Genomic DNA, 15,715 nt, shown 5'->3' on the forward strand with positions numbered 1-15,715 from the left:
TCGTCGTCTTCACTGAGACCACCACTTAAGGCTAGCCCACGTGTTCTTTATTTCGGATGCTTGTTGCGCTAGAATCAAAACTTACAAGCTTAGGTACAGCACTACTACAAGAGCCGCTGTGGCTCACCTCCCTTTTATCGGCAGGTACCAACGAGAAAACTAACACTTAGGAGAGCAGAAAGTTGGGCTAGTTGATTGATATGCATATTGAAGAAGTTGGCGCGGAACAACGAGGACAAGCGAGACAAACAAACAAACGTATTTGTTTGTCTCGCTTGTCCTCGTTGTTTCGCGCCGACTTCTTTATTATGCAGAGAAAACTAACCCTTCTTGTAATGTCGATTGCATCTTCTCTCAGCTTCGTGTTTCCAGTCGAATCAAACAAGAGGGCAACACATTGGTCTTGTGTGACATACTCACCCAAAAACTGTACATGAGACTGATAGCGCTCTCCGACCACGAGCGAGAACTTTATTTCGACACATGATTAAGGATTGCGAATACTATACAGGGCCTCCAAATCCAGCTGGAACGTCAGTTGGTCCGAGGATAGCCAGGCCCTCCACGTTCTGGAAGAAGGGTTCGGGGTATTAGGCAGTGAGTGTCAACGCGACAGGAACGCATGGACTGCTCCAGATTAGCATATATATATATATATATATATATATATATATATATATATATATATATATATATATATATATATATATATATATATATAGGGTATATATATATATATAGGGTATATGGCAATTTGGGCATGCAGAGTGTCACTGACGGTTGAGAAAACGGGCAGGGGCAATGAGTCCATATAAGTGGCATGCTCCTGGGAATTCTCAATCGGGGGGGGGGGGGGTGCAAGAGCAGGAAGAGTCTCTAATGCTGTTATAGTGAATATTTATTTTATGTTTGTGACGAAGCGTAGTGGTCCCACGTTATTGGATAACGCGGGGCGATCCCAGGCGCCCGGAGTAAATTGAGATTCGCGGGCTAGGCGATGCGTGGCATCATTCTTGTGATCCCCGTGTGACCAGGAATCCGTCCTAGTGTGACCGTAGCTTAAACCACTATTCCTAGTGGCCAACACTGCTCTACAGAGGCTACTGCATCAAGTGATTCACTTAGGTGAAGGGCTTTCCTAACAAATCATAACTGACAGCAGGGTATCGAAATCACTATGCTATCGCAACCCAAGTAAATATTTCTTCAATTAGAATCGAATAAAAATGATCGTACTAGAAACCAGTAAACCTACGCTCACCAGGGGCCACACACTGATGCTTTGAGGCCTTTTTTTTCGTACTAAATCCCCGCGTCCAATTGTGCACATGAGGTTGCAAGGTGTGCAGGTCAATTAGGATGCTTATTTGGGAAAGATAAAGAGAGATGTATATTCTTTTGGCGGCTCGGTCGATGGCAGCTAACAAAAGCATAGCACATAAGTGCTACTGGACTGCTTACTGGTACTAAGCGTGGTGAGCAAGTGGTTCACGGGGTAATAACGTACTGCGGCGATTTTTCGGACAACTGGACATCTGTAACCGGCATTCGCAGTAGCTTCTGCATTTTCGAACATAGTACGTTATGCGCTCAGGCCACGTCACCTCCGAGACTGGCATGCGAATAAAATAAGCGAAAAACTCACAGGAATATTTGCTGGCGCGACAAGCGTAAGGAAATTTGTGACAATAAAATGAACTTTCATGTCGGCACGTATGTGCGTGAAATACTAACGTAACAGATTCTCTGAAACTTTGACCTTCCTTTTTTCTCCTTCTTTGTCAGAATATGGGGGCCGCTGGAAGATGCTTCACTATTTCGCGAGGAAGTTCTTCAGCCCGGTCATTGTGTCCCCCTACTTAGAATATGGGAGCAACTCAACCTTCACACTATTTATCGTCAATGATTTGCTCGTTCCTCTGAGCGGGACGATTCTGAATGTGGCACTGTACACGCTACGCTCATTTGCGCCTTCATGGAGTTATACGCTTCACCCTAATGTGGTAAGAACAAAACTGTTTCTTTTTTTTTTTTGCCATGCTTAAGATCGAATTCTTGCGTAACCCTTAACATACTTTCCAACCGCCACTGCTAGCGTGTTCTTCCAAAACTTCCACTACTTGTCGAGCTTTCAGCCCCGCTTTCTCTTGAAATCTAACGCATGAAAAGTGTCTTATGAGACGTAAACCCCTGCCTTAAAAAAAGATAAAGAACAAATGCGACCCGCGGAAGAGGTGGCGCAGTGTTGCTTGTGGCCACCTCGAAGAAAAAGAAACTGCCGTCAACTGGCTATCCCGGTGAGCTTTAACAGTAATAAAATACTCTAGCTGGGGTGCCCTGTGCTCAAATACTGTGCGCGTAGAGTATGTTGGCCAAGCACACAGGGCAATTGCAGACAGTTAACACGACACCCTGATCTATGTGAGTGTGAGGAGCGCAGTGCCTGCTTTAAACTCTGGAAGTCGCGTACGTCAGGAATCGCATTATATGCAGGCGCGAAAATGTCGCGGCTTTCTGTGTGAACGCCCTTCTCTACATGCTTGGTGAAGCGAATAATCCTGCGTATCATGCTCAGTGGTATCCAATGGCAGCTTCTGCCTTCACCAAGCCGCTCAGTCGCTCGCACGATATCAATCTAAGCATTTGTTGATGTATGACAGAAATTGTCGCTGCTTCTATTCTCCTCCTTCTCGTATCCCCTCCCCCCTCCCTCGCCATTAAAAGTGGCCTTCATGAATGTCTTGCAATGCACGTGAGGTGAAGACGTACTTGTGTTTTTAAGAGCTGAAGCAGAACATTTAATTTAAAATAGATTCGACATGATTCCTTACTAAAAAAGTTAACTCTAGAGCAATCGAAGATGCCTGCTAAAATCAATGCGGCTCGATGTTTCATTCCATACTGTTATAGCAGCGACTTTTATATGCGGCAATGTTTCATGGCCGGTATTTCAAAAATCTTTTTATTTGTTTATTTATTTATTTATTTATTTATTTATTTATTTATTTATTTATTTATTTATTTATTTATATTGCGGTCTTGTACACAAGATCATAGCAGGTGGGAAACATTGTGTTAAGATACAAAAATACAGACACATACAAACAAAACAGAATTGCACATAGAAAGTGAACAAGAAAATACCGCGGCAAGGTAATCAACAGCAATCATTTCAAGTGCCCTTCAAGCAAATGCAATGATGTCTGCCTGACAACACCATCCGTGAGGTTATTCCGATCAGTGATGGTCCTTGCAAAAAGGAATATTTAAAACAGATAACTCGCGAATTTAATGGTGTTATGGAAAGAGACTGGCGATTTATGGTTTGGTACCCCGAGAAATAAGTAAGGATAGTGGAGGTTTGAAATTATTGTTAATTAATTGAAAGAAAAAAATTAAGCGACATATACGATTTCTGTTAGGAATAGAGGGTAAGCCACTTTCTTTGAGGATGTCACTGACTGGTTTTTTTTTTTCATTCATTCAGAATTTATTTCAGACAACGAAGAGGTTGTCCAGGGTGACGTGGCAAAAGGCATACATTGCCTGACGAGGCCACGCCACCCGGATGACAGGCGGCACCACCGGCTACACAAAATCAAGAAGAGCATTACATAATAGAACACACTTTCAGTATTTTTACACAATATATTAAGACATCTTTACAAAACACTGGCTTTACAAAACACACACAGCATACATTAACCAGAATTCGACCATAGCAATATTTACAAAACATACACTAGTGATAGGTATACGTTAAGTTTTTATCTTTAAGGTTCATTTATGAGCATTGCTTTAATTAACATTTTGTATTTACGTATAGAGGGGGTAGTGCGTGCAGTATCCAGAATAATAGGGTATTGGTTAATTAAGTCAGGAATTTGCCATCCTAACCTCTGAAAACCATAACTTGTGCGTACACGAGGTGTTTCCATACATTGTTTTCGAAGTTCTTATGTGCTAAGTTTAGTGTGATAGGTGGTTTCGAAGGTTATTTTGTCTAGTTTGTACTGGCGTAATATTTCGAGACATAGTTTGTATGTGTGCAGTTTACTTTTTTGTAATATTCCATAAGACCTAAACAAAGGCCGGCAGCTGCGCAATAACTGTATTTTCCCAACAGCTCGTAATGCCCGCTTTTGAATTGCAAGGAGGGAATCTCGATTTGTCTGCGTCGTCGTTAACCACACAAGGGAGCAGTAGCTTAAACGGGAATGTATTAATGAATAGTATATTTGCTTGCCCGTAAGTGTTATATATACACCTTACTGCTTTCTTTTGGATTGTTTGAAGTTTATGCTTAGCTATTTAAAAGGGTCCCAGATAATTTCTGCATATTCTAAGATTGGTCTAAAAATAGTGTTGTAGGCAAGGAGGCGTGTACCAGGGGTTGCTAACTTAAGCGAGCGTCGTAAGAAAAAAAGCTTTCGGAGAGCGTTTGCAGAAACATATTCGACACGATTGGTCCAAGAGAGGTTATCAGAAATCCATAGGCCTAGATACTTATATCCTGTAACTTCATGAAGAAAATTATTATTAGCAGTATAGTCATATAGAAGAGGGTTCTTCTTAAGTGTTATCCTCATAAATAGGGTTTTTTTCAAAATTAATTGGCATTTCCCACTTCTCACACCAAGAAACTATTTTTGCAAAATCATTATTCAGCCGAATTTTGCCATCAGTCGAACTTATTTTCTCATACAGCACACAGTCGTCCACATATAACTTAATACGTACTGACAGGTCTTTAACAATTTAATTAAGAAATATTTAAAGCAGTAGGGGGTCGAGGACGAATCCCTGCAGAACGCCAGAATCGACAGGAACGTGATTGGAGCAGGTTTTATGTAGTTCGACAAACTTACGGCGATCAGATAGGCACGATCGTATACATGTTAATATCTATTTATTATTTGTAACAGTACTGAGTTTATGAAGTAGTGTCTTGTGCGAAACCTTATCGAAAGCTTTTTTAATGTTCATGAATATAACATCTGTTTGTTTTCCTGCGATGTTGCTGTTGAAGAATCATAGGTTGTTTCGACCAGCTGAGTTCATGTTGAATATCCCCGTCTGAACCCATTTGAACATCTGCTAGTGCATTATGCTCGTCGAGGAAATTAGTTAGATGCTTATGAATGATAGTTTTTAATAACTTGCACGTTGTCGAAGTTAATGAAATAGGGCGATATTTTTCAATACACGTCCTCTCTCCACTTTTATACAAAGGCTTAATTTTAGCAGTTCTCCAATCACACGGTAAAACACCTTCTTTCAAAGATTGAGTGGATAGGACGCACAAATACAAATCACACGCTAAAACACCTTCTTTCAAAGATTGAGTGGATAGGACGCACAAATGCTTGGAACACCACTCTGCATACCGTTTAAGAAAGGCATTCGGAATATCATCTGGTCCACCTGATTTCTTAAGATTCAGTTTTAACAATAGATTTATAACACCCTCTTCAGAAATTATAACATCTTGCATGTAAGGAAGGGACATGCTAAAGGGTGGGAGACACCAGTCATCTGTGTGAGAACTTTCTTAAAGGTGTTAATAAATGCTGAGGAAACCTGGACATTGTCACTTACATTTTGCCCATTTATAATCAGCGTATCGGTAGTACAAGATGCTTTTTCGTGCGGCATCCCAAGTTTGTAGACTTTTTCGATATATCTAAGTACGATTCCATTCCTAACCTTTCTAAACCACGGTACTTTGGTCCAAATACCATATTGTCAATACTAATAGAATCCAGTAATTAAATGTTAACTGCACCAAAGTGCAAAGCAGGAAACATACAAAAAATAGATTTAAAGCCAGGGTAAAGTCATCTCTCATCTTGCACTGCCAATGTTGTCGCTCAGTACAGTCATTCTTGACTGCTTTGTACAGATCCTAATCTGCCAATGCTAGCCAGACAGGCTAACAAATCTCTGCAGCAATGGTCTTTACCCATTGATTCTTGCCATTTTGTCATCACGCCCTGTTTTCTCTCGGAGTTTGGAGGCTTGTCATTGGTAGACCTTCATTGGTAACCTAAGCTGTTGTCGACTTTTCTGTTCTAGATTCCAAGAGGATTGATTAATCTTAAGAGTGTTAACATCATGACGTTTTTGAAAAAAGTAATTTAGTGGAAGTGCTCTTTGTACATGCACTCAGTGCAGGAAGCTTATCGCAACTTCCGCGAGCATCTTGAATGATTGAACTGAGGTTATAGCAGTGGAGTGCTTATTACAAAGGCTGTCTACCTGCTTATCGCATTTATGTGATCATGTATGCGTGTTCCTTCGCGAACCTCTAAGTTCTGAAGTTTATGCTCATCAGAGCTGATCGGAGGTCCTGGGCTTTTTAAACTGATGTATAAAGTGGCCTCAGTCGCAAGAATGAAGACATAACAGGTCCGAAAAATGCTCTGATGTGTAAAAGCATGAAGTGCCACAATTCTTTTGATCTTCTTCCACGCTTTCTGCCGGAAGCCTTGCAAGACTGGTCTTACAAAACTAATGCATTTCATTTATACCTGCATTCGTTCCTTGACTCATGTGTTCTCATCTGGTTACTAAAATTCTAAGCGGAATTCTGAAGGCCGAACAAAATTATACAGAAAATAAATTGAATTGGTTAACGGAAAAACTGTCACGATAAAGAAACAGGCACATCAACGCGCCTTATGGGGCTAGAGTAAGACATTTGGCTATCAACATTTGCTTTGGAAAGGTGATGATAAGCTGAGGTCCTGACAGAGTATTAAAAAAAATCTGAAGTGTGAAAGGTGCAGCGCTTTTCATCCGCATAAAAATAAACTAGCTTATAACCGCTTACAGATTGCTCTAGTATACTTGGCGTGCCTATCAAACTATTGCTTAACAAAATACTTTCCTGGGCATGTTGATGAAAAGCGTTTTCTTGAAAAAGTTATCAAGCAAAACATTTAAACTCCATCTATCCTGACTCCGTCGTCAGCGCCCGTCCACCCAAGTTTGTTTTGTGTCCTTGTCTGAAATGTTGCGCTGGATTAATCTTTCAAGGAAATTAAACTATTGCAGGCTTTGCTTTATTTCTGCGCTTATGTTTCGGTGCCTGTTGAGGTCCAGAGTTCTTGTTATCGTTATAAGAGCTAGAACATGCGAGACACAAACTAGCCTTTGTAATAAAGAAGTGTAAAGTAATCTGCACACGAGATCAAAAGGCCACATATGCCTTCCGTCGCTTCGTCCAATCTTGGCTGTCTTCGCTTCGGTTTTTTAGGTTACCAGTTGTTTTCTTAACCATATTCATACCCAGAAATTCTGGACAGAAGCATTTCGGAGCGGCAAACCGTGTACGGGCACAATGATTTCACAAAGTGTAAGATTTCAGTACAACAATCAATATATTCGCAGATCACCTGACGGCAGTCATGTATTTTTTCCTGCTAAAATTTCACCTGTTGTCAAAAGCGTTCCTCATTGGTTTCTATGGCAGTCTTGACCGTTTTATGTGAGGGATGGAGACACTTTAAAAGAAAGCTTTTACTACATATCAGAATAATGTACAATTACTTTCAATATTTGCATAACCGTGTCTTACAATTTGAAATTTTCAAGCATTTTGCTCGAGAATGCTGGACATGTGTGTCTTAGCGGCACGATTAGTGTCCCTAGGAGCTGTCTGTTTTTTTCTGTAGCGCGTTTTGTACCCACTAATAATACAGGAACTAGATCAGCAATGATCTATTCTACTGCTTGCATAATAGAGAGAGACGGGCTAGTTGGTGACTATTAATAGAGTGCATCTTGAAACCGCGCAGTAAAAAGACAAGGGACGAGGAAGAAACCAACAGGATAGAGCGCGGAACTTGACTGGTTTATTACAACAGTGCGTCACATTTATACAATCATCGTAATCACATGGTAACATTACAAAAGACCATCACGTAACACTTGTGCGCAGGCTTGTACGAGACATCATGCAATCTAGATATGAATACTCTTTATCGAACAGGCTAACCGAGGTTTTGCTGACACACGAGCCGGATTCCTTCTTGATACAGTAGGCCTCGTACACTTCTCTGCTTAGTTTAGACAGTAAGATAAAAATGTGACGCACTGTTGTAATAAACCAGTTGAAGTTCCGCGCTCTGTACTGTTGCTTTCTTCCTCGTCCCTTGTCTTTTTTTGCGCGGTTTCAAGAAGCACTCTACTACTGCTTGCATATTTACCGCTTTTTCTGATGTTGGCAGCTGCTACGTGGTGTTAAGGGGTGCTTTTCTATAACGGACAATGGAGTGGTACGCAGTGTTTTCAAAGTGACCATTTCGCAGCCTAGCGCCTCGTCTGTAGATCTGGGCTCGTACTCGGTGAGCAACCAAACACGAGGGCACGGCTGCTCAACGATCCTCTTCTGTTTCCTCTGGTTCACGCTCACCGAGAATTCGACGGGAAAGCTGCTCGCACCGGAAGCCTACCTGCTGCTGAGTGATCTCAAAACGACAAGCCTCCACTCTGCCTCCGTAAACGTAAGAAAAGCAGAGCTTTCGACTCTTTGGTGATCCAGAGAGGATCTGTCAGGAAAACACGAATGGGAGAACGCAACATCAGTGCACGTTAACGATCCCCAGGTGGTCGAAATTATTCCGGAGCCCTCCACTACGGCACCTCTTCTTTCTTTCTTCTTTCACTCCCTCCTTTATCCCTTCCCTTACGGCGCGGTTCAGGTGTCCAACGATATATGAGAGATACTGCGCCATTTCCTTTCCCCCAAAACCAATTATTATTATTATTACCGCAACTTTACAAATGCATAGCATTCTCATTGCAAACGATTCTTCATGTATTGTGGTACGGAATACGTAGGTCATCTTTGTGTATACGAACAAAAGATGCGCTATAACTTTCTTTTGCAGCCACACATAAAGCCACAGCTTTTGCTCATATAGCGATATCGAACATCCGCACTTGTGATCCTCACGCGTGCCATAATTGGCCTCGAAAATTGGTCGGGTCGCTTTACTGTTACTGTTGCTAGTAACGTGCACAGCGCACTTATTATATCGACGGTATAAAACAATACTCGTTTCTGCAGAACCGCCTTTAATTTCATCGCTAAGCAGATTGGCCCCGTTAATGACTTATTGTTCCAGATTAGTACTTGTGTTCCACTCTTTCTTACGCTTTCCTTTGCGCCTACTTCGCGCGTGCTGTGAGAGGGACAGACAATCTCATGACTTGCTACGTAGATGAAATACATCAACAAATTTAGAGTGCTTTCCTTTTGAGAGACTGCGCTCTACAGAGGGCATTCGCGAGCCATTCCGGTGGTATAACGTGAGCTGCCGTTCCCATTAGTGACGTCGCGCAGCAACGACTGAACGAACACAGGCCACCAAAGGGACCTCACTGAGATGCGAGCTGTACAGCTGGCGTAAAATAGAGGAAGCATTGGCCATGCTTACGCAGGAAGCCCTCGTGTGCTTGTGCAGAGCCTTGAACAAGTTCAATCCGACAGCCTAGGAACGTTTTCTCCGCTCAAAACTGGCGCATTTTCTTACCTTTTCTACAGCTCTCGAATGACAGTCGATAGCGTGCGGAGTGACACGGGCAGGTACGGGCCGAACCATTTTACCTACCTGAATGTGCCAAACGTGTGCAAATCATTTAAGAAGAGTGTGTATTGATACTCAAAGCGAGCTGAATGTCTCAATGTCAAGAGAGGTCAGAGAGAATAACTACTTGAGCGCAATGTTTTCATTTAGCTGTTTAAGTGTCTGCGCACCCTTGCAAGGCATGCTCCACAGGGAACACAGAAAACATTGCCCATAAAAGACAAAAACCTAGTAAAAATATTTAGGTCACCAAGGCAACGACGGTCTGATGCCTGAAAACAGGATACGTTTATATTTATTAGAACTTGCGAAATATTCATAACCTCCAGTCACACGAGGAAACGCGACTCTGTTTGAAACTACGAGATGCCCTGACGTCCGTTGGTCTTCTAAGCAAGATTTCTCATATAGCAGTCTTTTACTGCTACGTAGTGTTGGTAATATGAAGCTACCACTCAGCCTAAAGAGTTCCATAGGTGACCATTTTTCTTCTAATTGGAGGCCAGTAAAGAAAATCGTTGATCGGTCTTGTGAATTCTTTCCTTGTTCGGACTTTTTTCGGTACTTAAAAAGCCATTCGTCAACAGGCAACATAGAAACTGCCTGGCAACACGAGCAAAATATGGAGAGAGACTGTTTCCCTCACACCATATTGTGTCAGGCCACATGTAAAATTAAATACCCTCAAACAAATTTCAATTTTAAAGTTTTCTTTGAACAAAATTCCTATTCAATTCTAAATTAACTCTAAAAACTCTTTAAAATTTACGCCGTTCCAAAGTTATGAGTGAAGCTGTAACTCCTGCGGATCTGGCTAAGCAGAAACTGAAAGCTTTACATCAAAATAATTCCGCAAAATTTTGCAGCATTATTACTTTCCTTGTTTTTTTAAGTTTAGGCATATAATGTATGCTTCTCATCACCTGTGTGTGTTTTGTTTCTGTTTAAAAAATTAAACAGTTAAAAAAGGACGTAACGCTTTTGGGACACACTTGGTGGTTAGATCGGCCAACCAACACGGAAGTAATGTTTGTATAACGCCCTGTATCACTTCAACCATGGCGAAAGTGTGACGCTGGACATCTTTACGCACACTGGCATCAAAAATGGTTGGCGCACATTTGAATCTTGCCTGACAGGTGACCAAGAGCATATTTGGAAATATTCGCTTTTGTCCATTTATGTCGGAAAAGCTCAGCTAAAGATTAGTTCCCACACGAGCGGAAGCAAGGACAAGCATGAGTAAGGATGAGCTGAGCTAAATATATGGTGGAATTTAACCAGCCTTTTCTTTGCAAACACATTATTATTATTATAGTAGCGTTGCAAGTATATAATTCGAATTCATGGTTGCTGCCTTGTTATGTACGTTAAGGGATTTATTAAATTAAATATGAAGATTTTTACATCTGCTTCATTACGTTGGCTGATATAAAACAATACAGATTCGAAGAGAGACCGCTACTGTGCTTTATGTACCGGCTTTTAAAATTACTTTCACACCAATTGGCGCACTGGTTTTAAGGCTCACTGAGTTTTTTTTTCTTCCAACACTGCAGATACTTTTTTTATTTTAATATCATGTCGTCTTACATGTCCTATTATTGTTACTACCTTTCATTAAATCCCTTTATAAGGACCGGTGAGCTAATCAAATATGAGTCACTGAGGCCAGCCTTGCTGTAAAATGAAAGACATTGTTGGGCAAGCTGCATTATTTAAAAGCCATAATGACTGAACTGCAAATGCACACACGCTAACAAAATGAAAACAGAAAAAGTAGTATTCCCAAAGCAGGCGGTATTCAAAGTGTAAATGCAATGAGGCAGGGTCTCTCTTATTGCAATTATCGGTCGTTTTATATGTAAATAAAAGGCACCAGCTATTTAGGATCAATGACTTGGTCATGCATTCCTAAGGGCCTTTTAGTCGACACTTTGTCTAAGATGTACCGATGTATCAAGCTATATCGCTTGGAAAGTGAGGAAAATATTTGGTGCTGATCAAACTATATTTCAGACACTGTAACGTAAGCGAATGTGCGTTTGCAGCCACTATCTCCGTAGGGTGCATTAGCTGACGGATTTTCAACGGCGAATTTGCATTCCGACGAATGTCTGTTGCATGTGCATTGCTTCGGTGCGTTCCCGGTACAAAGACGCGGAAAGCGTGAAGGGGTTCAGTAGCTAATGATGCTCAAGCCCGGAAGTCACTGCCAGAATGATCACAGTATTAGATCTTTCATACGTGAAGCGGCCACTGCTAGACAAAATCATCTGGTGCAATATTTCGGAAAAGGCGTATTCTATTAGCGCAGACTAAATAAAAAAGAGGATGCCTGATCAATTCAGATGCAAACATTTTTGCCTGTTTAAAATAATTCGACAACATTTCTCTACGCAGGTAACGGCCCTTACGAGGCATACATCGACTCCGTCCGAGGCGGGTATAAATAAGTTCGACGTCGTCATCAGCACAGACCGCATCGCCCTATTTGTTTGGCTGACTGCACGAAACCTGAGTGGTCGGTTCTCTGACAATGGGTTTCTCCTGAAGGACCCGATCAAGATCATTCAGTTCACCACGAGGAATAACGTGACCCCAGAGCTGTTGAAAGATGCAATTACCATCGAAACCCTCGCCAAATACACGCGCGTTGTCTATGAGAAATTACAGTAAAACGCATACAATTGATACATTTCTTACGCAAGAAGTTTGTCATTGCTCTCATTAATGACCTGTTGCCGTGTCAATTGTTCTGAAAATAAGTAATGTTCTTGGCCGTATTCGTGATGTAGATTGCAGCAGTTGTGAGTACATTCCGCGATAGAAAAATTACCGGTGAAAATGCAATCCTAATACTGAATTCTACAAAACTGCAACTTGTCCTCAACTTCTTCCTCGTGTTAATCTTCCTATTCTTACAAGGTCACGTGATGGAGCTGGATAAATAATCCTCTTAATGAGAGAAGGCCATGTAAACAGTTCAAGTTTTTTAAACCATGCACGACCTTTTGATATTATCTACGTATCCTCTTTTGTGCTAGCGTGGGAGTCCTGTCCCGAAGTGCGGACGTAAGAATCTACGAAATCATGGCGCGTAAGCCCTTGAATGCATCTTTGCTAAAAGAAAATAGTGCATTGGTCGCACTTTCCTGGAATTCAGTTAAGTTACCTCTCGCCTTAGAGCTTATTCATCACATGGCCGTTACCATTGGTAAGCCTACTGCTCGACATGCAGCGCTAGTCTTAATTAAGCTCCTGATTACTACACTCGAGCAAGTAGCTAATTTCGTTACGCTCGCGTCGAGATCGTTATCTTGGCCACAGCTGAAATCTCGTCTTCAGTTATTATTCATCGCCGGCCGATATTCAGAACCTTTCACACTCCCTTTTCGATGGAAAACATGCATGGAAGCACTGCAGACCCGATCACACTTTTCTAGAACGCTCGATTGATGCCGTGAAGCGGAAATAAAGATGCATGCTAACGGAAGTATTGACTTTTATTTACAAGAAAAAAGCAGAGCGATCGAGCCCTTATGACTAAGAACGAGAAATGGACGCTGCACGAGGTTGTAATATGTGCTTCTGAATCCTCTTCGAACGTCCTCGTTCGCGCTGTTTTTTCTTCAAAATGAACGTCACCCAACTAGCCTAGGTTGCTGCCCTACTAAAGCATTGACTTACCTGATAATAGTTGTATTCGAGTGCAGCTGAATCTAAAAAAAAACCACACAACCACAACTGACTTCCTCTTATACAAAACAGCTGCAATGAGATTACACTTCATTTTCGGCGCCGCACACCGATAGGGCGCTCTAGAGAGGTGTTATCGGCTGTGGGAAGTAATTTCCGGTATAAATCCGTGGACTCTACATTTTCTCTTTTGTTGAGCATCTGCATAGGAAGACCATACTGTACGCGCGTTTTCAAACTTTCCATCACAACATGTCCCGCTGAAAATAATTCTCACTCCTGCCAAATTTTTTTTGTCACTGTCAAATTTTCATCACGCTTAAGTTGCTAACGCGCTGCTGACGGATTTTACGCATGCTTACTAGCGCTTCCTAGCATCTTGATTTCGCAGAAGCTTGTCCGGTAATGGAGGATGTTGATGCACGTTTTATTCAGTAAAGAGCTTTCGGCCCCGTAAACTGAGTGAGGCCCTGCCAGCCCTACGGCCTTAGCTGTTTGAGGCTGACTAGTCCTTAAAATGAAAGCATTCCACGTGGTCGATCACAGTAGTATGACTTACATAATTAAGGCCCTGCTGGCAGTTTCGCACTGCTAGATTCATCCCGAAGAGCCCTGCGGAACGCACACTGGGCGCGCATTATATAGTACGAGAAGTATACAGTATATCAGGTGTTACAGGGAAGACTAAGTAATTTTCAAAAATAGGTTTTTGGGGTAAAAATATGGCTTTTGTGGCTGAGTATTACCAGTTTTGGCGCACACCGGAAGGCAGTGAATTGTCTTAAGTAGAAAGCTGGTTATCTAATATCTGATAACCAGCTTTTTAACTATCTCAAGGAGGCAACTAGTTGCAATTAGAGATTTGTAGCCGGTCGTTAGTAATAGCCACGTCAGTTTTTAGAATTTCGAAAACGCAATTATCCTCGGTGCTGTGGCTCGACAAAATCTGGCAACACCGTGCCAAAATACATGCGCCTTCGAAACCATGCAGGCAAAGCAACCCCTCCAGTGTACGTAACTAGTCCAAAAAGCCAAAATATGTCGAGCAACAGCGCCAAGGGTAATCGCGTTTTCCTTAATTCTAAAAACTGAAATGGCTGTTACTAACGACCGCCTACAAACCCCTTTTGCAACTATGTGCTTAAATCGAGCAGTTCAAAGTTGATTATAAAAACTAGTCACCAGCTTACTATCTAAAACGATTCACCTGTCTTCTGGCGTCCGCCAACAGTGGTACTGTTATGCTAAAAAACCCATATTTTTACAGCAAAAAGCCATTTTTGAAAATTACTTCGTCTTTCCTGTAACACTTGGTTTATGAGGCCCCATAAAGAGGTGAAGTGCGTGTTTCTTGTGTGTGTATCTGCAGGAAGGCGTTGACCGCGGAAGTGCAACAAACATTTCCAATATACTAATTTGCGACTCTTCGCCGCTAAACTTTCTATTACAGCGCCGCCATTCAGCTGCTACATGCCTGTCCTATATTCAGTGTTTACGCGGTTGTACCCCCAAAAGTAGAACCTAGGATCCGCTGACAGCTTTAACCCTTGATACCAAAGAAAACTACCGCCTGTATCATCGTAATAACCTATATAGTTAGACGCCGCGACGGCTGAAAATTCTTCAGCAGAGGGCAACAAACTGTCATTAAATCTTTTCTCAGTAGCCATCAGCGGAGGGGAAGTAAAGGTGGCACTGTCTTTACCGAGGTCCACACAGTGTCCTGCGTAATTGGCTGATATCAAGCACAAGATGCACTGATACATAAAAATGGTTCAATCTGACCTCAGACAAGCCTGTCACTGTCAAGTGAAGTCAAGCCCGTAGATACCGAATTATTGTTTACATCAAACAGTCAGAACCTCCTCTTGAAAATGCCATGCCAGAGTCTCGCACTATTGTTCGCGTATATCAAACTTACGTTTAGCGAAACATTCGATATATTGAACTGAGTGCCGCGCACCTTAAATGACATTGAAATGGCCTCTCAAGGTTGTGCTATGCTTAGGATGCTAAAGGGATGCCGCTTCACAAATAGCGCCAGAAAGAATTCTTTTAAAGCGTTTTGTGGGATCAGAGCTATCTAGAGTGAAATTGTGAATTTCTGAGTCTTCGCCCCTTTACCTCTTCGCGCCACTTTTTGCACGCTGAAATGTCAGTGCTCCTCAGTCAGCACAGCCCATTTAGCCCCTCCGCCGGCTGCTGACGCACGCGGAAATTCCCTGGGGGGTGGGGGGGGGGGGGGGCGGAGCTTCCTGACTCACTAGAGTGACCACGGACGGCGAAACAATGCTAATTCCCGGCCGCTGATGTCACTTGCACAATACGACGTCGTATGGAGCTTTCGCGGAAAGCCCGACACCGCTGGTGGCCGTCAGGTGCGATAGGGGAATTTTTAGAAATGTATTGTGAATTATCCGCCC

The 15,715-nt window shown here is 42.2% G+C and overlaps 1 protein-coding gene across 1 annotated transcript in view; it reads left to right on the forward strand.

The window, feature by feature from the left end:
* LOC144103496 (beta-mannosidase-like) overlaps nucleotides 1-13,165 on the forward strand; it is a 52,281-nt gene extending 39,116 nt beyond the window's left edge. The window contains exons 12-14 of the mRNA XM_077636197.1: nucleotides 1,786-2,003; nucleotides 8,313-8,507; nucleotides 11,997-13,165. Coding sequence (XP_077492323.1) covers nucleotides 1,786-2,003; nucleotides 8,313-8,507; nucleotides 11,997-12,272 — 689 coding nt within the window. The 3' untranslated portion in view covers nucleotides 12,273-13,165. The remainder of the gene's footprint in view (nucleotides 1-1,785; nucleotides 2,004-8,312; nucleotides 8,508-11,996) is intronic.
* The last annotated feature ends 2,550 nt before the right edge of the window (nucleotides 13,166-15,715 follow it).

Source organism: Amblyomma americanum, chromosome 9 (assembly GCF_052857255.1).
Source record: "Amblyomma americanum isolate KBUSLIRL-KWMA chromosome 9, ASM5285725v1, whole genome shotgun sequence".
NCBI classification, from domain to species: Eukaryota; Metazoa; Arthropoda; class Arachnida; order Ixodida; family Ixodidae; genus Amblyomma; species Amblyomma americanum.